The following is a 26713-nucleotide window of genomic DNA, read 5'->3' as shown; positions in this document are numbered from 1 at the left end:
CCGGACAGGAGCAGGAGCAGGAACTCACTCCGTAAAAATCAAAAGATCATTTCCCCCCACAATCACTAATTTGTGCAGACATCCCATCCTCCGCTGGCTTTGTTTTGGCGCACTCAGTTCAGAGCTCCAATTTAGGTGAATGAAATTTATTTAGAATCACTGGTGTTATGATTACCATTATTGATCAATAACACAAAGAGATCGATACGAAATGACAAGGTCATGGGATTTCCCTCCAACTGTTTCCTCTCTCTCTCTCTCTCTCTCTCTCTCTGCAGTAACACACATTTGCTTTTCATGTGTTTCACTCACACACTTTTACCCAGACCAGTTTTCTATTCTGCTCTAAATTTCTAAAAGCTTTTCATTAAAATATTCAATCAAGTCAATTAGGAAAATTAAATAGAAAAAAAGAAATAAAAATACAGGCCTTTAATTAAGAATTGAAGAATTAACAACATTAAACATCAAAGATGTTGATTAACCTAATTCAGTAAGGCACATGATGTTTTTATAGGGAGTTGTGTTGCTGTCATCAGCCTATGAAGGCTCATTGTGTTGCTCTGGTGTGGACAGGGACAGAGGTGTGAGGACGCATTCAGAGCAGACAGAGATGACCACAGCAGCCTTTCTGATTGATAGTGAGGAGCTTGAAGTGATCAGGAGGCTGTGACACAAACACAAGGTCTGTAGCATCAGTGAGTCTGGTGCCCCCTCTAGTGAGGGACTTGGTTTCTGTCCCAACAACAAGCCTCTATTGTCTGCAGGGGACACAGCAGCAGCAGCAGCAGCAGCAGCAGCAGGGATCCAAATAAAAAAGGATCAGGTGGCTCCTGAGGATCAGGGTGACAGTGGATTAGACCGAGGCCAGACTACTGCACATTATGCAGGAATATTCTAATATAAACAGTGTAATGTTGTTTGTTATGTAGAGGTGGTGAGGAGTGAATGGTTTTTCGATTTTTAATGCAAAATTAGAAATCAGTTGCAGATTAATGGTCCTTTGAAAAGAGCAGTTATCCACCTGATTCATTACTTGAATCAGTTAAATCATCTGTCTTCACCTGCAGCTGTGTCCTATGGAGCAGCATTTACGTCTATGCAGTAGGTGTGAAGCAGCAGATACAACACAAGTCCACTGTCTCCAGTTTGGGACATTTTCAGCGTTGCATAGATCGGCCTAAATCATTGTGTTTAAATACTTCATTTTAAACTCAGCATCTTTTACATTAGAAATAAAATATAAGTCAATTTGTAATGCCGCTTTTTCTTTTTTGAAATAGATTTAAAAAAAGAGGAAGTAAGTCAAATCAATCAGAGACACGATGATAAAATAAATGAAAATAATAAAAAATAATGGTGTGATAAAGAGAGGGAAGAGCGTAGATGTGTATTATGTTAAAGTGTTTCACTCATTTGAATGAAATCTGTTGTGTTTTTATGTTATTCATATGTTACAGTTACAGTATATTATCTTAAAATGAGGGAGACATTTTTCAACCAAACAATTCATTATTTAGTTTTTTGTTGTTGCCTGATTTCATTTAGTTCTCAAAGTTTTGAATCTGTTATTTGATAGCCACCTGGCTGGAACTGTTTATTATGTAGGGTTTATTAGAAATGGGCCTAGAGGAAATGGTGTTGATAGACCTGGGATCACTGGGAAAATCATGTTGAAACTTACTTTCCAGTTTGAAACAAGCAGCCGATTGACCTCGGCTCACTCATCTCTGCTTCAGTTTATTTTATTGATCGAAGGAAAAGGCATCAGATCTTGGGACTAAAAATCTGCCATAGCAAGTATCTGCGTACAGCAGAGTATGACGGATCACACAACGCTGTCGAACAGTTTGGAGCTTTTGTGAACGGTCTGTTAGCTCAAAGTGAATGCAAACAGTCATGAGATAAATGTGCTGCAGTTGTCTGAAATAATTTAAAGAAAGAAATCCCCTTAACTTCTGCTTTCACTTTGTATTTGACTGTTCAGTGAAAACCATCTCTACAGATGTCATGTTTGGATAAACTGAATACGTAAAACCCATCAAATGACCCTAAAAATGTTTCCACAAAAGAAAAAAAAAAACAGGTTTTGTTTTGTCTTTATTTGTACAGGGATGTTGGTCATACATAACATTTTAAGTGGACTGTGTATTACTGCGATTATTAATCATGCAGATTAGAGATTCAACATGAAGTTAGTAAAATAAACCAATTAATTTATGCATTTTTTTGGTAATTATATATTTTGTTTTACACATTACAAGAGAGTAACAATGTCCCTGTAACCTTTAGTGTCATATAGAAAAGTAAATAAATCAACTTTATAGATATTGGTGTGTCCTTTTGCAATGCTGCATTTAAACAAAACACGTTGAGATAACAGTACGTAAAAATGTCAAATTTAAAGTACATAACAATATAGGAAACATGCACAGATAATTTAAAGGACACAACCTATGTGGAGTTAAACATGCCAGTTCTAACTTCATTCTATAGACTTACTTATGTGTGCGTGTGTTGGATCCTCAGTGACTATAATAAGTGTATAATAATGTTAGAAATTACCTGAATCATCTTGTCAATGTACTACACGATAAAAAAAAACTTTATCGATCCTCAGGGAGTAAATTTAGCATTTAAGTAGCAGGAAACAGATCCCAGACCAGTGAGAGGAAGAAGCTCCTAGAAGAGTGTGGCCTGTAAAAAAAAAAAAGAGTAGAGTATTTATACCAAACATCTTTCATTGTTGTGTCCGATTGGTGTGTATTTATGGCCTGTTTTAAGAGTTCACTCTGAGTCATTAGAAAATAGATTAGTAGCTTGAGTTATTTTCCACAGCTTGACTCAATTTTTTTTATAATTAAATTTAAAAGTAGCCGCTGTTTCTGACTGATTGGTGAACGGTTGTAAAAGTGGAGTGTATTTATATGATATTCTTTAGAGATTTAAATTTAAAAAATGTAAAATTACACACTCCATGACCTCATTGTTTCTTAGTTTCAGTAGGTTAATGTTCTCAGTATTAGTTGATGTAATATGTATAAACCTGAGCACTATTTCATGTAATATTTAATGTTCCTAAATTATTGGAGAAAAAAAAACTTTACTAAAAACTAAACTATTTTATTTAATGACAACTTACACTTACCATAAACATCTTTTATGTATTATTCTATAGTATCTGGAGATTGTATCAGAGATTTTTTGAAATACCTGCTCTGGTAATCTTATGGCTGCGTCACATCACAATATTAATATCTGTAATATCTGTTCAGTGTGTGAACGTTGCTCTGAGATTTAATTAACAGGTAGAGCAGCAGGAGTCATGGTATAAAACTGACTTGTTTTTTGCTGAACAGATTCAATTCGACAGTTCTTTTGAAATCAGTACATGCCCCATTTGTAAGAAAACTGATGAAGTCCATATTGAAATGGCCTTGATTTTCTGGGTTGATTCAGTCCAGCTCAGACCTCCAGTACGTATTTGAAATATGTGTTGTCCTTGATGAGGAAGAGATTATCTGTGCAGGAGATTGCTTTTCGGTGTCTTTGGTCTGTGGTTTGTCACTCTCAGCTATTTGATGATATACATTAATAAATCTATAGGTTCATACATAGGAAGTGGCCTGGGTGATGTTGAGTAGAGGGTGGAGCTTTTCATTCATATGATCTGCACCTCTGCTTCTGAACATTGCGCTGATATTTCCACCTCATCACAATATTTGTATACATTATGATTGACAAGATTATGAAATTAAATAAGTGGAAACCTTTTTCTTTTAAATGAAACGAAAATTCAAAATGTAATTAAAAAAATACAAAGTTAATTGCAGGATGCAGAAACATTTGATGAGAGAAATCCCATCTCTTGTATCTAATGATGGGCTGAGGTTTATGCAGCTTTAAAAGAAGGAAGCTGACTGCAGTTACTTTTAGATTTTGGATCAATTCAACAGTTGGTGAAGAGGGGATCGTGACACATGCAAATCAGACAGCTCTGGAGCTGTGAGCAGTTTGTCTTAGCCAGCTAAACAAAAAAAACTGCATGGATGTTTCTGTATGTTCAGAGCTGACAGTGTACCAAATATCCCCTTAGTAAAAAAAAAATCTTTGCGCACTTAATGATCAGTTAAAATCATTAAATATCATTAAAAAGTAAACAGCACAAATAGAAAGCTCAGTTCAGCAGCTAAGTTTAGGTGAAAAAGACGTTGCATATTATCAAGGCTGAGGTAAGAGGAGCCAGTCAGGGCAGGCACTACGGGTGATACTGTGAAAAAGAGACGGCTTATTGGGTAATAGTGTTATAATTTTATGATACTTTTTTACACACAACAAAAAAAGGGGATTGTTTCCTTTCAAGCTTTAATATGAAAATGTTCCTTTTGTTTTTTGTCATCCTGGTTTGGCCTGCTGTTCTAGCTCTCCTCCACGGTGACTGTAGAACGACTGTAGAAGCAGAGGGAGCTTCAGTTCCTAGATCAACAGCACCACAAGAAACCAATAGAGCTGAGGTCAAAGGTCAGAGCTGCAACACTCAGACAATAGATGGAGCAAATATTCCCCTGACCCTGAGACAAGCAGAGAGGAGGGAGAGAAGGAAGAGAGGGAAGAAGAAGAGAGCTATTTTTGTTTTCTGACTCGCTGAGTCTGCTGCATTCATGTCCTGTTAGTTCATAACAGCAGGAATAATTATTATAATAAACCAATGCTGTGAATCCTATCACATATTGGACCTTGAATGGTCAGTTAATTGTCCAAAAGTCATTTTTCTCATTTTAGTGTGAGGATAAAAAGCCTCCCCAGCAGTCTCTCTCTCTTTGTCCCTTTCTCTCTGTCTCTGTCTCTGTCTCTGTCTCTGTCTCATATCAAGCTCCAGGAATTTGTCTTTCACATTTTTACACATTTAAAATTTGCTGTCATGGCCAAAGGTTTGTGGACACATGTAATCCATAAGGTGGATGTTGTTTTGCAGCCAGGCTGTTGTGGTGTTGAATGAGGTTGAGACCAGTCAGGTCCTCCTACCTCAAACTGTGAAGCATTTCCTCTCATTCTGGACGAGCTGGAGCTGTGGTGTTAAGAGTTCTCCTCCCCCACTGGAACAGAGCCGTTGTAGCCTGATAATTAAACTGCCATTTAGTTTCATTTGATTATTCAGTTTGACACTTTTGTTCACATTAATGTCAATTTCACATGGTTGGACTATGGCTGTGACTTATATTCATATTGTGGATTATTTTAAACCAGGTTGTGAATTCTCAAAAAGTCAAATACTAGCAAACCACACATCATGAGCACATTCCTGTTGTTTGTTGTCAGGTGGTTGGGCAAAATTAAGACCGGTCAGATCCCTCTAAAACATTTTTTTGAAACTGTTAAATTGTTTTTGACTGATAGAAATCAACATTTTTGAAAATTGTTAGTTGCAGGTTTCCATGGATGTAGCTGAAAGTAGCCAGCAAGTCATCAGTCATCAATTAGCAAAACAACAGCTCTATGTAAAATACTGTGAAATATTGGGAGCAGGCTCTAGGAACCAACCGAAAATCATGAAAACCACAAGTAACCTGTACTTAAGTAACAACAGAGGCTGTCAGAGCTGCAGATGAAGGCCTGTGGCTTTAGGATATGTTAGATCAGTGGTTCTCAACTGGTGGGTCGGGACCCAAAAGTGGGTCGCGGACCCGTTCTGGATGGGTCGCGGACAGCTGGTCAAAAAAGTAAATAATATTTAATGCACATCTGATGTTGGACATGTCTTTTATTTTGAAAAATAACTTAGCCTATATTGAAAGGCATGCGTCACGCGAACACATGCAGTTGTAATGCTCCTCCTCACTTACTCATTATTTGCTCTGAATGCAAAGATATCAGTTTCTTATTAATGTGGCCTGAATGCAGTGAATCTTGTTTTGTTTTGTGGGTCTTCATTTTGTGCAATTTGATATTTATTCACTTTTGTGAATATGCTCTGAATGCAGAGATGCATTAGAAGTCAAATATATCGTTTTGTTGGTCTCCATTTTGTGCAGTTTGATATTATTTTATTCACTTCTGTACATGCAGTTGTCATGGTCCTCCTCAGTTTCATTCATGTGCTCTGAAATGCACTTTGCTCAATAAAGAGCAAAATGAGTTTTTAAAGGCTTAAAAAAAAAATCTTGGTTTGAATTCTATAAAAGTGGGTCGTGACTTAATGACCATGGGAATATGTGGAGCCCAGAGTGAGACGAGTGTAGTTGAGAACCCCTGTGTTAGATCATGCATGGTGTCCTGGTGTCCACAAACCTTTGGCCACCTAGTCTGAGTAGAGAAATGACAAAACAGATTTAATGAGAATTCCAATGGAAGTAACAAATCTGTATAAATATCTGACTGGCTCCTTCTCTGCCTTCTGCTTCTGCCTCATTTTGAATCTGTTGCTTTTCCTCGCTGTCTCTCTCTCTCCTCCCTTGGACCCATCTCTCTCTCTCTCTCTCTCTCTCTCTCTCTCTCTCTCTCTCTCTCTCTCTCTCTCTCTCTCTCTCTCTCTCTCTCTCTCTCTTTTGGTGGGGAGGTATTATGTGATTGTCGGGGGAATTGAACACAAGAGCAGAGGCAGCAACGGCCCAATGAATTATTGATGGGAATCTCGGCGTGACCCGCCTCGGTCTGCTCACTTCACTTCTTCACCTCGCAGCCGGGTTAACCAGGCAAAATGGAGGGTGAAGGAGAGCCAGAGAGGGAGAGAGAGGGAGAGAGGGAGAGAGAGAGGGAGAGAGGGAGAGGAGGAGTCCATTGTTTGGTTGGAGGATGCTGCCCCGTTTGTGACTGCAAAGTGAATTATGGATGAAAAGAAAACAATGCTGAAATCAGTGTTAGAATAGCTGAGTGCAAACGGCACGCTGCAGCAGGAGACAAAGCTGGACGCTAACAGATCACAGGATCAATTCCCACAGCACGGCACCCCGCTGCTCTCACACACTCATTCTATATGTCGCAGTTTGGTTGGTTTGTTTATTTGTTTGTTTATTGCTGTTAAGCTGCACTTCCTACATGTATTCCAGTAAAGGCCGAGTTGCTGGAAGACTCTGTGGCAATGCTGTAATGAGGATCCATTGCTTTTTTTTTTTTCATGTGTTGGAGGAGAAAGCCATAGATCATCTGATGACAGATCCTTTAATGTCCACTTAGACTCAAACTGTCCTGAAAATCTGAATGACTGAACCTAAATATTTTCCATTTTATGCATCCTGCTGCGAGCAGACATAGTGCATTATTAATGAGCTGGACTCTGCTTTATGACACGGATTACCAGCAGTTAGTCCACGTGTGTGTGTGTGTGTGTGTGTGTGTGTGTGTGTGTGTGTGTGTGTGTGTACAGTTTCAGACTGTGGGAATACGGTCTGTGTCTGTTTTCAGGGTTTGTGCTCCGACCTGCTGCATATTCATAGGCTGCTATTGATCTGTAATAATGGATTTAAGGCCGGTGGGGAGAGACTTCTGATGTTTGTTTGTGTGTCAGCGTGAGAAGGTTTGACAGAGGCTGCGTCGGAACACGACTGCATATGTGGAAAAACCTAGTATAAGGTCTTTTGTGTGTCCAGAAGGAGCTGTGAGTGGTTGTCACTGAGGAATCTGGGGATGTGAGCACACAGATCCATCCCAGATTACACATGTTTATATTGACTATTTTCTCTTGTGTGTTTTTGGATTTAGAGACATCATCATGCAGGAGTGGAGACTCTTTTTTTTTTTTTTAACATTCTGTTTATTAGATTTTTCCATATTCAAGACAAGTGTTTGAGTAACTCAGTGTGAACATATTTTTCAACCCAAGCCCCCCTCCCGCACCCTCCCCACATTTCCCATTACAGTACCAGTAGTTTGTATTTAAGTATATTTACATAAATATACTTAAATACAAACCATAGTACTATAAGATCATAACATAAAATAGACAAAAAATAATAATAAGATAAAATAAAACAAAACAAATGAAGAAAAATACATAGTGAAAATACATAGATACATTGATAAAAGGAAAAGTCAAATAAAATATAAATAGATTCTCTAGTCAGCAATTACGTCTAGTTTTGGTGTGATCCTTCATTCAACTATGTCTGCTGTGTTCAGATGTTCAATCAAATTACCCCATATTCCCTCAAATGTATCTGGCCTTTGTTTTAGATTGTATTATTTTCTATACCAGAGGTCAGCTCACTAAGCCAAAGCGAGGGTATGGGCGGTGTTCACTCTTCCATTTAGATCTATGCATTTATCGGCTATTGTCAAAGCTATTCTTATAGTCTGGTTTTGTTGGCCCTTACAGGCAGCATCGACCTGTCCCCTAATAGAGTTAACCTTGGTTCAGGTGGAATGTTTGTTTTTTCTCTCTTGGATTATGGTTCTAAGTGTTGTTTCCCAGTAGTTGGACAGTTGTGAACAGGCCAGAACATATGAAGAAGAGAACCAGGAGTGAAGAATGTAGATGTAAGGCTGATTGATGCCTTCTGCTATCTTTGCCACTCACATAACCGTCACCTTGCTCATCATAGTGCTCCCACAAAAATATTCAACGACTATAGCATTTGACTTGTGTCGGCAAAGGGAATAATAAAAAAGCTACAATCTGATTCAATGACTCTACAGTAGACAGTTTTTTACTCTTACTCCAGCCAGCAGTGATGTTACTGTAAAGCAGAAGTAAGCGGAATGTTTGTGTTAATATAAGTCTTAAATAGTTGTATCTTCCGACGGCAATCACTTCTATAGAGTGTTTGGTCTGTCAGTCACTCTGCTCTGCTGTAAGCCCAGGAGAAAACTTTCCTTGTATCCTACAACCTTTATCCAATGAGGAGAGAGAACGGCATAAAGGGGCGGTCCTCTCTGTGTGTGCAGCCAAGGGATGCGCGTGAATGTGGTGACGTAGGGACGAGGGCGGGGACTGCTAACTCCATCGGCTGACAGGAAGTTAGCCAAAACCACCGGATGGCTTACTTCTGCTTTAACACACCATCCAGCCCTGAAATAAGTTTGAAAAACACACAATGACCATTTCACCAGAACATCAACCTGGTGTGAACAGAAATGACAAAAGTGTTCAACCAGCTTTTATTAGCAAATAAAAAACCCGCCCGTACCCACAAATGTATACCAACAACACCTATTGATTCAAAGTGTGATGCAGAGGTTGGAGACCAGCTGTTGTTATCTAGCAGGTGAATTCTAGGGGAAGATTGCACATATCTGAAAGAGTTTGCCTGTTGATTTATGTGGGGGCTCTGACTACAGCGATCTTTACTCAATCTGTAAACTCCAAACATCAGCCTCGCGTCTTCAGAGCCTCCACAACCTTCACTGTAGCTCCCAATAAGAATATCAGAGGAATAGCGTAGTGATTTTTTATTAAGACTGTCCACACCAATTACGCTGCTCCGGTCGCGTTGGAGCAATAGAAATGCGTCTGGGGCCGACTGAGCTGCTCGGGTTCAGAGGAGAAAATGGTCCTGTCGCCACTTTATTGCAGCGGTCAAATCAAACGTGACACCTGGACTCTGAGCTCATCGAGGCGGCGCACAATCAGCTACGCAATACGACACACAAACATACGCAAGGAGCTGCAGGGAGAACAGGAACCAGCTCTGAACCATGCTGCAAAGGATGGTGTCAGTTTGTGTATCTCACCACAGTAACATCATTGTTAAAATCCCTTGTTTGTTTGTGTGACCCCTGAGTAGTTTTCTCTCCTTGTGGCCTGTGATCAGACTGGAGCTGCAGGAGTAGAAGGGAAAAGGAATTCCCACCCTAATCTTCATCAGAATAATGAATAAGTCTGTCTTTGTTTTTGTTATTTTAGTTTTCTTTTCCAGAGATCTTCTGTATCTTTATGATTTTGTTTTTGTGCACTCACAGTCTGGTGTTGGATTTTTAGTGAAATGTCATGTTTTTTCGAGTCCCTGTTGAAAACAACTCGATACATCTCATGAGGCTCATCTTGCAAACTATATAATTTGTTCAAGGTTCCAGTTGTATTCAGTCTCAGGTCCAATCAATATTGGAAACCTGAAAAAAAAAAAAAAAAAAAAAATGTTTTTAGGTCAGGCCTGATGCAGTGGAGAGGGTGCAGAGCAGGAGCTGATCATTTACATACACTGTATTCCTAACATCATGGAGGATTGATTTACACATGTTTATATAGAACAAGCCAACTGGACCTCGCTCCAAATTTCTTTCTGTCATTCCTCTTTTGTTTCCTTCCTCTCGTTGTCTCTACCTCTTTCACTTTAATTAGGCCCGAGCGGCGAGTAGCACTCGCCGGAGGGACTATTGAAATCGTACTGTTTATTATTCTTATTATTATTCCGTCGCCTTCATGCCCCAATTTGGCCCCTTTCCCGACTTCGAAAATGCGCCAACTTTTGCCCGGACGTCCGGCCTGATCCGAAATTCGACATTTTTGGGTGGTCGCACATGGGCGGCGCTAAATTACCGAATAGCGCCCCCTACAAACCCGTGTCAATGGCATCGCCATTCGTCTTACTTTGTCGTACACACACAAAATTCGGTACACATATGTATTATACCCAGATATGCAAAAAAGCCTCTTGACCTCATGACCTCAACCCAACAGGAAGTCGGCCATTTTGGTTTTGATTTTTCCCGCCTAAAATTAACCCCTCCCACAGCGTTCGCCCGATCAAGTTGAAATTAGGTACACAACATCGTCAGACCTAGCTGAGCTTATCTTGTGCTCCGTGAGTCCGTAGGTCAAAGGGCGTGGCTGCCAGCGCTCAATACACTATGGCGTGCTCGCCATGTACATACGAGTGGCTCTCACGCCCACATACTTCATCCAATCAACTTCAAACTTGCTGGACATGATGATGGCTCCGCCCTGAACGTCCCGATATATTAACTTCCCACGTAACTCATAGCGCCCCCCGGTGGTAGCAGGAAGTGCCATTTTTTGCATCAACATTGTCCGATTTCCACGAAACTTCACATGTGTGATGAGGGGCTGACCCTGAACACACCTGCACGCATCTCATTACTGCCCCTAGTGGACGAACCTTTAACTGCTCATAACTCCCTCATGCTTTGTCCGATTTCCACGAAACTTCACATGTGTGATCAGTGGCTGACCCTGAACACACTTGCACGCATCTCATTACTGCCCCTAGTGGACGAACCTTTAACTGCTCATAACTCCCTCATGCTTTGTCCGATTTCCACGAAACTTCACATGTGTGATGAGGGGCTGACCCTGAACACACCTGCACGCATCTCATTACTGCCCCCTAGTGGACGAACCTTTAACTGCTCATAACTCCCTCATGCTTTGTCCGATTTCCACGAAACTTCACATGTGTGATGAGGGGCTGACCCTGAACACACCTGCACGCATCCCATTACTGCCCCCTAGTGGACGAACCTTTAACAGCTCATAACTCCCTCATGCTTTGTCCGATTCACTCCAAACTTCACACGAGTGATGAGGGGCGGCCCCTGAACGCACCAGACCACATGCGGTGACTGCCCCCTGGTGGATGAACGAAACATTGCATTTTTGGCCTCCTTCCGGGTTTTTCCTCCATTTCTGCTCCGCGCCACAGCGTGCCTCAGGCCCCGCGGTGGCATGGGCAGCGAGGGCCGCCATCGCCGCTTGCGGCTTTAATTAGTATTGGTGTCACTGTGCAGCTGAAATAACTCTGTCGGAGGCATAATGACCAGCGACAGGCGGGAGGGAGCTGTCAGGCAGCGGGCAGGCTTTATAGTGAAAGACCAACCGTGCTACAAACAGAATGTCAACACAAGATCAGAGTCACTCATTCACTAAAAAAAAAGACAAATGAAAATTTGACTATCATGATTATTACTATTGTAGTTGCTGCTATTAGAACCCTTATTATTATTATTATTATTATTATTTATTATTATTAACATTGTTATATGATAATATTAAAACAATGTAAAATACACCAGATACACATAATTAATGAATAATTATAATTGAAAACAATGCATAAATGCATATTTTTCCTTCCTCTCTCTTTCGTGTCTCTCTCACTCTCTCTCGTTCTGTCTGCAAGTCAGTGTCTTTTTTTTTCCTGAAATGTGTGTGTGTGTGTGTGTGTTTGTGTGTGTGTGTGTGTGTGTGAGCGTGAAGCAGCAGTTTGGGCTCTGCCACGCATGTGGACGGCTGATGTGGATCGATGGCTGTAATCCCGAGCAGATTAAAAGAGCATTAATACTGGCAATGATAACGTAAACGGTGCGGACCCAGATCTCCATTGATCTGCAGGAACCTGATCCAGACCAGTTCCTGGAAGAGATGGGAGAGGTGGGGTGTAGAGACAGAGAGAGCAGAGAGAGAGAGAGAGAGAGGTGTATTTCATTGGCTCAGACCACAGAATAATAATAATAATAACAGACCACTTTGTATAAGATATTACATGCAAATGAATAACTTAGCAAGATGTGAGTGTGCACACGGAGCTGGTGATCTCTACAGGCTTCCCTTTCCTCTGTGATGGTAATCAACACTGGCACTGAAAATAAATGGTGATGTCGTGCTGTGTTGGCCAATAAGAATACAAGTCTCTTTAAACAAAGCGGTTTTCTCAGAGAGAAGTCTTTGTAGTCATTATTGATTGTTGTCGATGGGCTGGTATATGAATTCACTGTATGTCCTCTGCTGTTGTGGTGTCAGTTGTTGCTGAGGCGGCTGAGCTCAGGTGGCTTTCTAGTCAGTGACCTGGTTGTCAGTGGATTCCATATCAAACCGAAGCAGAGCAGTAGAATCAGTGAAGTGGTAAAATGAGATTTTAGATTCATCTGCAGAGGCTTTATCTCATTATCTGTAAAATCCTTCTTTTTTTTATATAGTTTGTGCTTTGGCCCAAAATGTCTGTGCACACTGAAGCATCCTCAGGAGGATGTCTGATAGATCCAAAGGCAACTCACAATGGTGGTGCATGATAAATACTGTAGAAACTGAAAGGGTCATTCCTGTTCCCATCAAAATGCACAATCCTATTTGTGGCTATCATTATCCTTGGCAATTACTGTAATATCATATCACTATAAGTTATGTAAGCTGCTGGACAATTTGAATCTCCCTCCATGGGATGAATAAAGTATTTTTCTACTTCTTCTTCCTCTAAATGCTAATGTGCATGGATGGGTCAGGGTACACCGCTGTCATATTTCCCAGCATACCAACTTACACCCAACACCTCTGTTTAAAGGGATAGTTCACCCAAAATTGAGATAATTACTCATTATCTACTCCCCCTCATGTGGACTAAGGGCTGGGAGAAGTTTCAGAGTCCTCCGTGGCTTCTCTGAGTTACAGGGGGTCTCGGCGTAGCAGTGCATGTCCATATAACGGTTGCAAATGGATACCAACTGTCTTCGTAACAAAAAGACACACCAAAAAACATCCAAATACCTCCATGCTGCTTGTATTGAAGCCCCGAAATGCAAAATTGTCCCGAAAAAAATTAAATAAGTCTATATTTCAAGCTTGTTTGTAGCGGAAGCTTCTCGAAGCTCCTCTTCCCGGTTCGTCAAATTTGGACAAACCAGGGTCTGTCCTCTTCCCAGTTCGTCCAAATTTGATGAACCGGGAAGAGGAGCTTCGAGGAGCTTCCGCTACAAAACAAGCTTGAAATATAGACTTATTTAATTTTAAATTTTTAACTCAGAGAAGCCACGGAGGACTCTGAAACTTCTCCCAGCCCTTAGTCCACATGAGGGTGAGTAGATAATGAGTGAAATTTCAATTTTGGGTGAACTATCCCTTTAATGACACATTTTTTCACTGATGAGTTGTTTCTCCTTTATCAAAGGATGTGATGTGCTCGATCCATTTGTTTTCCATTTATTACCCAGGTGAGCTAACTGATAACATGCTAGCTGGAAGGGAACATGCTAACACTAGTGCATCCCTAAAGGAACTTGTGGTTTCTCTTTGAACCTTTTGACTAAAGTCTCATCTGTAAACCATGCTGTAGCTCTGTTGTGGTGGAATGAGGCAAGGCAAGGCAATTTTATTTGTATGGTCCATTTTTACAAACAGTTTGTCTCAAAGGTGATCAACAACATCCTCTACCCTTAGACCCTCACATCCACTCCCAAGAAAACCCTTTTAACAGGGACATCTCCTGTAATAACTTATAGTCATGTCAGTTTGAGCTGCTGTTTCATAACCCTAACCCTAGAAATTCCCCCATTGAGGGAGGAATGGAGGCAGAAAAAGAAGCGGACCGTCCAGAGGACTTCCTGAACTTGAGTCTTTGGAATCTTTGTTTTGGAGTCAATTGGCAGCAGGAAGGGGCTTGGTTGCACTCAGAGGCTCACAGTTTAAATTCTGTAAGTCTCTCTGTTTTTTTGAGCACATTGTGCGAGAGAGGACATGTTTGTCTACAACTGTGGAAAAAAGCATGTGTGTAGAGTTTAATTTGGGGCTGGGAGCAGCGTGGGAAGAAGAAATTCAGACAATTTAAGGCAACTTCTCCCACTCAGGCTGATGATGTCACCCACTCTAGCCTGAACGTTCCACACAACACACACCCATTATAATCTCAACATTCAGCGGTGATTGATCAAAAACCATAATACCTATTGACAGCTATTCCACAGCCATAGAGGTCAGTGCAGAGCGTTAGCCCGGTGGCACTAAGGATAGATCAATTAATTAATTAATTAATCATTTAAATAGAAAAAATGGAACACTCAGCTTCGATGTCAAAAGGTCTGTTGTGACATCATCAGACAATACTTGTATACAGAAGAGAACACAATAGCTCATGATCCAGACAGTCTTTTCTGAGCACACAGTGTGATTTTTAAGCATAACGTTTTTCAAACTTTCTTGAAACTAATGCAATGCCGAGTTGTAGTCCAGAGGCAACAATCCAACAACTGAGGATCAAGATCCAGGCCCAAATGATGGTGTCGAAGGCTACACGATGTAGCCTATGATAAGAAATCCAAATCCCTGAAACAAATGTGTTTCAACCGGGAGAAGGAGACCCAGGAAAGAACTGGAGAAACTGGAGGCTTCATACCAACACGGCCAGAGGTATGAAGCTGCCACGGTGTCAGAACATCAGCTTGTGGAGAAAAACCTGAGGGCTGAGATTGACAGGATGACCAAAGAGATCAGTTTAGCTCAACAAAAAGCATCAGAGCAGGAGCTGGTTCTAAAGACAGAGCTGCAGCAGCTGAAAACCCAGCTCAACACTCAGATCAGACTAAACTGTGAACTGACTACGGAGCTTGGAGAGGAGAGAGAGAAGAACACAGCTCTCCATGAGGTTTCATACCAACACACCCAGAGGTATGAAGCTCAAGTCCTCAGGGCCAGACGGCAGGCTGACAACCTGCAGCGTGTGCTGGAGACAGAAGTGAAGGCTTATGCTGCCAGGATGATAGAAGACCAGCTTCTAAGTGTATAGTTAGGTCTTTAAAGTTGTTACATGTAGGCTAAGGCAGAGAAGTCTTTACATCAAGTCAAATGTGTTTGATTCCCTGTGATTTCCTGCCATCCTTTTTAATCTTTAATCATTAATGGTAATTGTAAAAACAGTAAACTCAAGTTACTAATCATTTGATGCAGGTTAAATGGGGAAATAAAAGATTGTCTTTCGAAGAAATTAAGTTTTTATCTGTCTGTCAATATTGGTATAAAACTGTGCTGGTGTAGATTTTCAATGACAATGACAATCAGAGCAGTGAATTACTTCCAGATCAAGTGAAGATCAAGGAGCAAGGGACTTCACCTGTACCTATAACTACGCTCGGCCTATAGCTTGACTAATCAATATCAATCAATCTTGGTATAGCCTAACCTTTCATAGAAGTCCTTCAGCAATTTTTGCTTAACATGCTTAATTTTGCAATACCAACAATGGTATAATTAATAATTTAAAATGAATTGAAATAAATAAATGATAGCTGCAGGTGGCAATTCTTGGGTTCTAACCTTTCTGTCTCAAGACTGAGCAACATCAACAGGGTTCTACCTCTTGACCCAGCTGAGCTGAAAGCTTCATACACACCTCAAGATTTATCCAAATCTGGTTTTTCAGTTGTGCTTATATGTCATTTGTGGTGGCACCTATGGGTCCAGCTCAAAATGTTTTGGTAGGCATATTCCTAGTCCTGTTCTGAAGATATCTACCAATATTTATGATTATTAGACAAATGGTGAATGATTTATGGCCAATATTTGCTAAGCCCCGCCCTCTGAAAGAATATTTTGGTTGACGGCAATGACCAGTATTGCTCATTCATAATAGATATGACTATCTTAGTCCCCAGAGGCGGTGCACCAAAATTGGTGTCAAAATCTGAAAAGTTCTACTCATTTGACTGTTTTTTGGTTTATGCAAATTAGCAACAAATCTATATTTGTGGCCTTTACGATCCAAGAGGCTTTTTTGTAGAGCACATTGAGCTGGACTTGGAACCCTAACCCTTTGGGGTTAGAACCCTAATAACAGGCATTCAGAAGTGAATGCACCAAGCAAGCTGCCTGATCAGTGACAATAATGTGTAAATGTTGTTTGCATGTCTGAATGGGAGAGGGAGTCCTACATGTTGGCCGTGCTGCAAGAGCATAACTGTCCTGCATGTGTTTTCACAGTTGGTTGGTTGGTTGGTTTATTAAGATCCCCATTAGCTTTTGCGAGGCAGCAGCTAGTACTCACTAGAACTAAAGAACCTAAGGAACCAGTTGTCATCAGTGTAGCCCTGTTGTTTTTGTATTCACCTCTTTGTGACGTCTTTTTTCTCTCCCGGGGTGAGTTTGTATTTATTCAGTTGACCTTTTGTTGTTCCATGTTTGCTGTTTTTGCCGTTCAAGTTGAAACTAAACCCCACTGATCAAGAAGAGAAACCAGACTTTACGGCTCAGATCGCTCTTCTTTTCCTCTGCGCTCTCCTCCTGTAGATTTGGCAGTAAAAGCATTAAAAGCAGCCACTTTTATGTGGATCAGACAGATGGGTTTGAAGGGAATCCTCCTCTATTTGATTGGGCCAGATAACTGGATTCATTAAGGTGAATCTGTCTGTTATTGGATTATGTTTCATATTGGATGGATGGGATCCAATTGTAGATATTACAGCCTTTAATGGAGACAGGTTTAACAGGACACAGCGAGCAGCAACATATGACAGAGAAAAAAGTAAAAATAAAGAGGAAAAAAATAGAAAGAAAAAAAAACAGTCGAATTAACTCTAAAAGTAAAATACATTTCTTAATAAAATGATAAGAAATGAATAAATAAAATATGAAGATAAAAATAAAAGTACACAAATCAGAACGCTGAGCGGATTTTATTTTATTTCAGGGTAGGAAATCTGATCAATTTGTATCGCCTTCTGCTGATCATTTGAGGACAAACATGGTTGCGAGTGGTGTAGCAGGATGTCCGTTTGTAGGTGCCCAACCTCCTTTTGATCAATCACAGATCACAATGCGACCTGTTGATCAGAGAATATTATCTCTCTTGTGTTTGTGCTCTGTTGAGGCTGAGTATGTGAGACAGAGCCAGGCTGCCCAAAAACACACACAGCTGATAAGAAAAGGTACTGAGAGGCTGGTTAACTCATCATCTATTAATCTGTCAGTGTGTGTGTGTGTGTGTGATGTCCAAACAGAGCTTCTCTCTGATTTGACACTGACTGACTGTTGACACTGTCAACACTCTGCAGGTTAAAGGTCAGTGGATGTTTTCAGCTTTTCAAACTTTCTTTCCAGAGACTTTCAGCACTTCTACATTTCCATAATTCGCAAATTCTGTGACATAAACTGTAAACTGTCTTGTCTGTAACAACATCTATTGCACGTCTGTCCGTCCTGGGTGAGGGATCCCTCCTCTGTTGCTCACCCTGAGGTTTCTCCGATTTTTCCCTGTTAAAAGGGTTTTCCATGGAGTTTTTCCTCAGTGGATGTGAGGGTCTAAGGACAGAGGATGTTGTTGTGATGCCATGTAAAGCCCTTTGAGACAAACTGTTTGTAAAAACGGGCTATACAAATAAAATTGCCTTGCCTTGCCTTGACTTCTAGATATTTTAACCATCTGAGCTAGCTACTATGATTCCCATAATGAAATATAATATGGCTGTGGAGTCAGTGGCTGTATTTGCAACTTTATTCTCTATAATAACATGAAAAACAAGAAAAGGATAAATCACTATTTTGCGTATGTGTAAACTTCATGTTTGGGTGAAGATGTGGCATCTGGTGTTGATGGCTCTTTGCCTTCAAGTCATGGGCAATGAAATGGGAACAATGCTTTCTGAGCTGTCAAAAGAAAATGATAACAAAAGCCAGACGCTTTTGTTATAATTCCCACCTGAGAGGTGGGAAGAACGAGGAGGTCAGCCCACTGGGCTTGAGTTGTACACAGTGCTAATGTTAGCTATGGGCCACTTGTTATTCCACTTGTAGCCAGTTACAGACATTAAAGGGATATTTCAACATTTTGGCAAATTCGCCTAATGACATAATCCCTATAGTTTTAGGAGTAGGTTCATTACCTTATATTGTTGGTGCAAGCTGCTTTTAGATAGGCGAGGCAGAGACGTTTCGCCTTTCACTCATCAAACTCATCAAATACACAATCCAACAACTCCAAAACACTCTGGTGGACAAGTTGTGACCTACACATTCACCACGCTATGAGATAATAACACAACGTTACCAGACAGAGTTGTTTTAGAGGCAAATGTGTAGCCTGAACTACATTCCAGACACGGCTGCTCGGCAGAGTGACTTCAAAAGCGCAAGTAGTTCCGAGTATTTGCTTCATGTGTCGTAATGTTACATGATTATACGTTATTATTTCATAGCGTGGTGAATGTGCAGGTCACAACTTCTCCACAAGAGTGTTTTGGAGTTGTTGGATTGTGTATTTAGTTTGATGAGGGAAACACAGAAATACCATGAGCATCCATTGCATTAGCTGAGCAGCTCACGTCTCTGCTCCGCTGATCTAAAAACAGCTTGCACCGACAATTAAAGGTAACAAACCTAACCTACTCCTAAAACTATAGGGATTATGGCACTAAGCGAGTTTGCCAAAATGTTGAAATATCCCTTTGAGGCTGTGAAAGGACTTGTGTAACATTACTAAATATAAGCCAAAAAGCTAACAGTTTGTTAATTTAACAATTTGCTTTTTGAAAAAGTTTGGAACACGAGACTGATTCAGGAAAATGTTATATGATGTAGTCAAGTGGAATTTGCTAAACAGCCTAATTATCTTAACTGAGAGCGACAGAGGCTGAATTGAAATACAACTGTGTCACTTTTTCTTTAAGCTGTAGTGTGTGAAATTAGTTTATGAATGTCACATATAATTTGTTTCTTTAGTGGTTCCAAAAGCCACAACTCCCCCATCCCCTGACATTTTGCATCTTTTCTACCCTGAATGACTTTGCACCCCTGTTTTTGGTTGAGCTGCTCAAACGTCACATCCACACTTAATTCAATTTTAGAGGTCATGAGAGGAAAAAGGTCACTGCACTGCAGCTCTGAGGCCGTGGTGAAGGTGTTCTCCCAGGGCGGCTCATACATTAATTCAACATATATAAATTCAAGGGAAAGAATAAAATATTACAGTCGATTTAGAGACGGTCAGCAGTTTAGTTCACACATCATGACAAACAGAAGCAGGAACATGAGAGATAAACCCTCACACTGCTTTTGTTTTACTGTCAACTGGTGTTGTTGTTTTTATATGATAATATAAATCTGTTTGTTTAGTGACCATCCAAACTGTGTGGGTGAAAGAGACTAAATGGAAAAACAGACCCACTCAGAGAGAGAGAGAGAGAGAGAGAGAGAGAGAGGTGGATGACATCAAACTCCTCTGAGGCCATTTCTTCATCAGCCCAATGACATCACTGAGCCACCAGAGGCTGTGATTGGTCAGCTGCTTTCTTCTGGTAAACAAGTGGAGATACATTACAGTGTGTGTGTGTGTGTGTGTGTGTGTGTGTGTGTGTGTGTGTGTGTGTGTGTGTGTGTGTCAGCAGGCAGAGGGACCTTTGTCCGGTGATGTCATCACAGACCTTGTGGACGTACAGATTATACACTGATAAACACACACACACACACACACACACACACACACACACACACACACACACACACACACACACACACACACACACACACACACACACACACACACACACACACACACACACACACACACACACACACACACTGTTGCAGTGACACACACTCTTAGTCCCTCTTTGTTCCTCACTACAGTCAGTCAGAAACAGAATGATCCATTGGGTCTGTATACTGTATATGTGATGCTGCTTTTACATTAACACTGAGGTTGAATGTGGAATAATTCACACTGGAAGGTTCAAAGAACTGATTCTTATTGTAAACAGACAAAAGACCTACAGTACTGTACATGTTGCTTATGATGTAATCATACTGGAGATGTAAATCTTTGCTTCACAAACATATTAGCCTACTTCATTTAGCAGTTCAGTCATCATCTCTGTAACGTCCTAAAACAGCTAAACACCATTCAAACAGGTGGAAACGTTGGTTTTGTTGGGATCTATTTTCAGTGGTGGAGTAATTCAGGTGTGGTGCTTCAATGAGTTTACTGTACAGCAGCAGGACGGTTTATTTGACACTGACCACATGAATAACCGTAACAAGTGTGTCCATGGGGATGAAGGAACATCTGAGTGTCATCATCTGTATCTTTGCTTGGACATGTAAATGTAAAGCAAATGAAGAAGCAAATGAGGAAGTACCACCACCGTGTCCTCTCTCTTTCCAGCCGTTACACCAATATCTTGCATATCATTCAGAAATATGTAGATGATTAATTGACTAATTGTAAAAAGTTAATAATTTTTATTGATTAAGTCACTCCAACAAGACAGTAACTACTTCACAGTCTTGCTATATTGATTGTGTGCTTTGAACACATTGTCAACCATAGCTCTATTGAATGCACAGTCCCATGTTATAATATAGGCTAAGCATAGTCAGAAGCTTCATTTAGCATGTTAGCTTGCTTTTCCTAATTAGCGCTAAACAAAAGAAAGCTAAGTCAAATGGGCATGTGAGTAGTTTTACTTTTACTCCAAATGTGTCTGAATGGGGACATGACGGACAGGTATGGAGAGAGAAGAGGACATCAACAGGAATAAAAGAGTTGTTGATATTTCAATCTGGATCAAAGTGATGGACCAAGACACGTGTCTAAAGACATCGAGTGTGTAACTAAAACCTCTGTCATTTTCAACAGTGGGCCCTTGAAAATGGAGATGACAAGAATTTGTTTAGAATCCAAAATAATAAAACTAATTGAATCAATAGGAAGGTACATGTCTATGCTGCCGTATTCATAAGAGATAGCATAAGACTGTTTCTACTGAGAGACAGAGAGGGGAATAGAGATAAACAGCGTGTCTGTTGTTCCATTTCCGGTTATCTTGTCAAAACAGAAGAAGGAAAGTATCTTGGTGCATTAAGCACACAAACACACACATACACACGAACACACACATACACACACAAAAGCTCATGGTGGAGTGCTGACTGCTAAGTGCTACAATGCCGCGTGTCTCTATGTAAATCTGTGTGTGTGGGTTTAAGTGCTGAGATATGATGCATGTTGCCAGCATGAGCTTCTAGTCAGGTCTGGGACTTCCTGTCTGCCAGACCCTCTGAAACCAGATTCACTTCACTGAGTCAGAACACAGGGACACAGGTAGAATATACATGTAGCAACATGACAGAGAAGTGTTAACTGTTCGGTGTGTGTGTGTGTGTGTGTGTGTGTGTGTGTGTGTGTGTGTGTGTGTGTGTGTGTGTGTGTGTGTGTGTGTTAGTGTGCATTCTGTGTGTTTGATGAAACATTTTCAATCCTAATGTCTTAATTTACTGTATTTATTGGCATTTGGTATATTCTCTTCATTCAATTTCAATTCAATTCAATATACTTTAATTGTCCCCGTAGGGAAATTCGTTGGTTATGTGCTTTTTGGTGGAGTGGTTGCTTTGACCAATACATCATTGATCATATTGTTGGTGGATTGAATGGATTGTAACAAACGTGTGTGATATGTTTAGCTTGGCTTTTACATAACTGGTGAAACTAAACAGAGACAGTTTCCACATGTTTGAGGTGAATCAGTAAACGTATGCATTTTTAACCTGAGCATCAATGTAGAAAACCTCTTATTAATAAATAACAGTGCACTCAGGTAATTTACCCCAAACACAGGGTGAACCTGAATGTGTATGGGCAATTTCAGTTTTTTTTCTCATTTCATTTCATCTCAATGAAATAAACACTTTACAAAACACTTACAAATAGAGAAGGTGTAGACCATCTCTTCATAATAGAATTTACAGACACACAACTGATCCAACATTGAGTAGCACATATGATGAGGGGGAAAAAATCATTGTAGGAGGCAGAAACCTGGAGCAGAACCAGACTCAGGGTGGGCGGACCTCTGTCTTGACGGGTCGGGTTGGGTTGGGTAGGAAGAGAAAGAGAGACAAGGGAGAGGAAGAGAGGCGAAGAGGGGAGAGACAGAGAGACTGACAGCCTGGTGCTCATGTGCTTAAGAGAGAAAACTAATTGCTGATGATGCAGAGAGTGGCAGAGAGTTTACAATAATCTGGTCAGCACTACAACCTGATCTAAACCATCAGTGATGAGGCAAACTGTTTGAGACTGAGTCATTTACTGCAGGTTGGAGGAGAACAGGTACTAAGCCTAAACTGTAGGAACTAAGGGCTAATTAAAGGTTAACATATAAAAAAGTGTGTTCAGTTTGGATGTGAAGCCTGAATGGAGTCAGCTGTCCTCATGTCAGCAGGAAGGCTGATCCACAGCAAAGGAGTCTGATAGGAAAGGGCTCTGCAGCAGCTGAAGCCTTTTTAGGAAATCCTACATTATGAGAGTAACCAGTATGGACTATACAGTTAAAAGATCAGGGCTGGTAAGAATGAACAAGTCCATTTAGAACTTTACATATAATCAGAAACACTTCAACACAAAAACAAAATGTTTCAGTGATCAAGTCTAGATGAAACAAAGGCCTGAATCAAGATTCAGTCATGGACAGAAAAGGTTGAATCTTCATTATGTAACGCAGTTGAAGGAAATGGTTTTGGTGAGATCTCGACTCTGATCTGATCTAAAGAGAGGGTTGAATGTAACATCTAGATTATTGGCTGCTAGATATGAGAAATCATGCAGTTTTCAAGAGTTACTGTTTAATGATCAAACTTGTGTCTATGACAGGTCGTGATGACCGCAGCATCTTGGTTTTGCCTGAATTAAGGAGCAAAAAGTTCAACACATCCAACTTTTCACTGCAGCCGGAGAGATCTCTAATTTTATTGTGTAAGATGAATCACCAGCCTGAGCGTGCAGCGTAACAGTGGTTAATTCCATGACTGTGGATAATTTGGCCGAGAGGTGAGATAAATAGAAGGAAAAGCAGAGGACCCAGGACAGAACCCTGAGGTACTCCTTACTCCATGGCAGAATATGATTGTATTCTTTTCCTTGAAAATGATGCTTAAACAAATATGCTAACAAAAAAAAAACAGGTCAAATATCAAAAACTAAATTATTTACAGAACAACCTATTGAATGCAGCTTGATTCAAAGCACCATCACCGACTGCTACAACTACTGGTACCTTGAGTGTACTATTGATCAATAAGCATAAATATTATTTCTGGAGAGATCCTCTAAGTGATGATGCTGTGAAGGAAGACCATGTGACTGAAATGACTTGTCAACACATCTTAGTGCTACACTATGAGAAGTACTGTGGAGAGCCTGACACAGTGTATTAAATAACAGTTAACATTTGTGATTATTTGGGGGAAAAGTCCCCTGTGACACCAGAGGGAAGTGGCAGACATTAACAGATGTCATATCTGATGAACGGTCTCATCCCAGCATCACACAGCCCTGCCCGCTCATGACAGAGTGTCCAAGCAAGCGAATGTGGCGCCACACACAAGCAGTGAAGTGTATGTCGAAGGGTGACTTTACTACTTACCCTGCACTTATATGCCCTCTGTGTAATGGATACCAAGGCTTAAGTGGTAATGGTGTAATAAAAAAAGAAACAGAGAAGGAAAAGGAGAGCCACGAAGAAAGAGGGAGGGAGGAGAGAGACAGAAAGGGAGGAGGGGCTGGATGATGAGGGAGAGGCAGAGGAAAGGAGGCAGGAAGAAAGAAAAGCAATGGAGGAGGAGAAAGAGAAAGGACGGGGAAGACAAAGGAGGAGAGTCAAAGAGATAATGGAAACAAAGGAGAGAGTTTTAAGAGAAAATGAAGAGATGAAATATGGGTGATGGATAGGACCGAAATAAAAGAGAAGGCGAAAATAGCAGAGGAGATAACAAAGAAGAAAAATATGTACAAAAGGGAACGGGGGGTAAAGAGGGTGATTGAGGAAATAATGATGAAAAAGAGAAAAGAGTAAAATACAAATAAAGGAGGAATGTCTGAGGCAGAGAGAGACAGACTTATATAAAGAGATAGATGGAGCTCTCCACATGATGACAGGCTTTTGTGCTATAAATCCTTTTTTCTTTGAGAATGAGGCCTGTCTGTCTGAGTGCAGCCCTGACAGACATCTATGACTTTATATTCAGTTTTATTGATCTCCAAACCTTCTGCTCTCTCACTCTCTCCCTTTTTTAATTTCTCTCTGTATGCTCCATCTTTACCCCTCACTCTCCACCTCTTCAGTTCAGACTCCCTCTTCACTGTTCATCTGTCTGTGTCTGTCCATCAAAGACACAGACAGAGGGGGAAATGGACAAAAAGGAAAATCCTCCCCGTCAGCTCAGTTGTTAGCATCAAGAGCCACAGACTGAAGCAGGATGCTGTGAAAAAAGAAGCACAGCTCACTGTACTGTGCCTTACTGTTCTGCTCTCTTTTTAAAGGAATAGTGCAGAGGTTTACAGGCTGTATGACCAGTGCTCTGATCCTTAGCTTCATGTGTGTGTGTGTGTGTGTGTGTGTGTGTGTGTGTGTGTGTGTGTGTGTGTGTGTGTGTGTGTTTTCAGTTTGAATGTGATTTGTGTGCTTTGCTTTAATTTCTAAAATATTTTAAGGGATTTATAGAGATTAAATTACAGAGTGTACAATCTCTTCATGTGCACTTGACAATAACTATTAAATCCATCAGTGTGAGGTATGTGTAACATGGTGTCTGGTGTATTATGATTATACACAACAGGAATTTCATACATTTCATCTAAAAACATCCTGGCTGTGTGCACACCTTACCTGTTGTAAACTGGAAACCTGCCTGTCTTCAGGCCTACACTCCACCATGTCACTTTTTGGTGTAGTTCATCCACCAAGAACATCTGGGCTTCCACCAGACGACCCAGTTTCAAATCACACTGATTTGCCCAAGGCCACTTTATTACAACACATGATGAAACAAGTGAGTGACAGAAAATGATGGCAGCTATATCCAAAATGAACACCAACATATTTTACTTCCAGAAGCTGTTTCCAGCCGTGAAAACAATCCCAATGTTAACTGTGCTTTTATTTCCATCACATCTTCTCTTTGCTGCTGAAGCTGGTTTGTGGCCCATGGGGCTGCTGTCCCTCTTCCTCCTCTGGAGTGAGGGCAGACTGGGCGATACGGTGACTCACTATCACATTACGGGATGGTATGCCATCGTGGCTGCCATCCAACACAGATTGAATTACACTACACAGGTGTTTTTGAAACAAAACTGTTATTTCTTTACATTCTGCAACAATTATGTTAAATTCTTTGAGGTTAAATATTCACATAGCGAGGATGGTCTTGTTCTCCTCCTGCTTTCCTTATGTTTTTCTTTTCAATCCTCTTATTCCTCCCTCCCTCTTTCTCTGCTCCTCCCCTCCTCTCTTTCACTCCCTAGCCTCTCTGTTTGCTCTCTCTGTTTCTCCGTATTCACTTCAAATGGCTACTTCAATAAAACATTACCTTGATGTTTCTATTGACGTTCAGCAGCCCTTGACTCTTAAAACCTCTGTATAATACATTGATGTGTTTGCAGTGAGTGTTACCAGCTCTTGAGACTCAGCACTTGACTCAACAAGACTCCATTCAAGTGAATAGAGGACAGGCTTTAAGGTGGAATAATGCCTCTCAGGAGCCACATTGGAAGACTTGACCTCTTGCTCAGCGGTGGTTGTAAACAGCCGATAGTGTTTTTAAAATGTACCCCTTCATTTGTGTATGTGGCCTGAGTCCAGGCTGCTATCCTCCAATACTGTAGTGTTGTCAAAGCAGCTGATGCGAATGTTACATTGCTAGCATACTGGGCCTGGGTTGACTGAGGAACAAAAGATATAATAGAATATGAAATATTCAGCATATCTGAGTCCCTGGCATGTGGTCAAATGCTTCTTTGACTTCAATGGCCAGACTCATGCCCTGTTGTTAATAATTGTAGCTGTAATCAGAAGGGTCAGCAAAAAAGATGACTTTAAAGGGATATTTCAACATTTTGTAAAATTGGCCCATTGCCATAATCCCTATAGCCTAGTTCGTTACTTTTAATTGTCGGTGCAAGCTAAACTGTAAACTGTCCTGTATGTATACCAACATCTATTGCACGTCTGTCCGTCCTGGGTGAGGGATCCCTCCTCTGTTGCTCACCCTGAGGTTTCTCTGATTTTTCCCTGT

At 40.7% G+C, this 26713-nt stretch overlaps 1 protein-coding gene across 2 annotated transcripts in view; it reads left to right on the top strand.

Moving 5' to 3' along the window:
• Positions 1-26713, top strand: part of onecut2 (one cut homeobox 2) — a 47382-nt gene that overhangs the window by 1589 nt on the left and 19080 nt on the right. Inside the window, exon 2 of one of the 2 annotated variants that reach the window (XM_083983776.1) lies at positions 4423-4521. The exons of the other annotated variant lie outside the window; for it this stretch is intronic. Within the exon in view, the coding sequence (XP_083839902.1) occupies positions 4423-4521 (99 nt within the window). The remainder of the gene's footprint in view (positions 1-4422; positions 4522-26713) is intronic. 2 annotated transcript variants of the gene reach the window in all.

Source organism: Trachurus trachurus, assembly GCF_905171665.1.
Source record: "Trachurus trachurus genome assembly, chromosome: 12".
NCBI lineage: Eukaryota > Metazoa > Chordata > Actinopteri > Carangiformes > Carangidae > Trachurus > Trachurus trachurus.
This window is presented reverse-complemented; position numbering and strand designations above follow the sequence as displayed.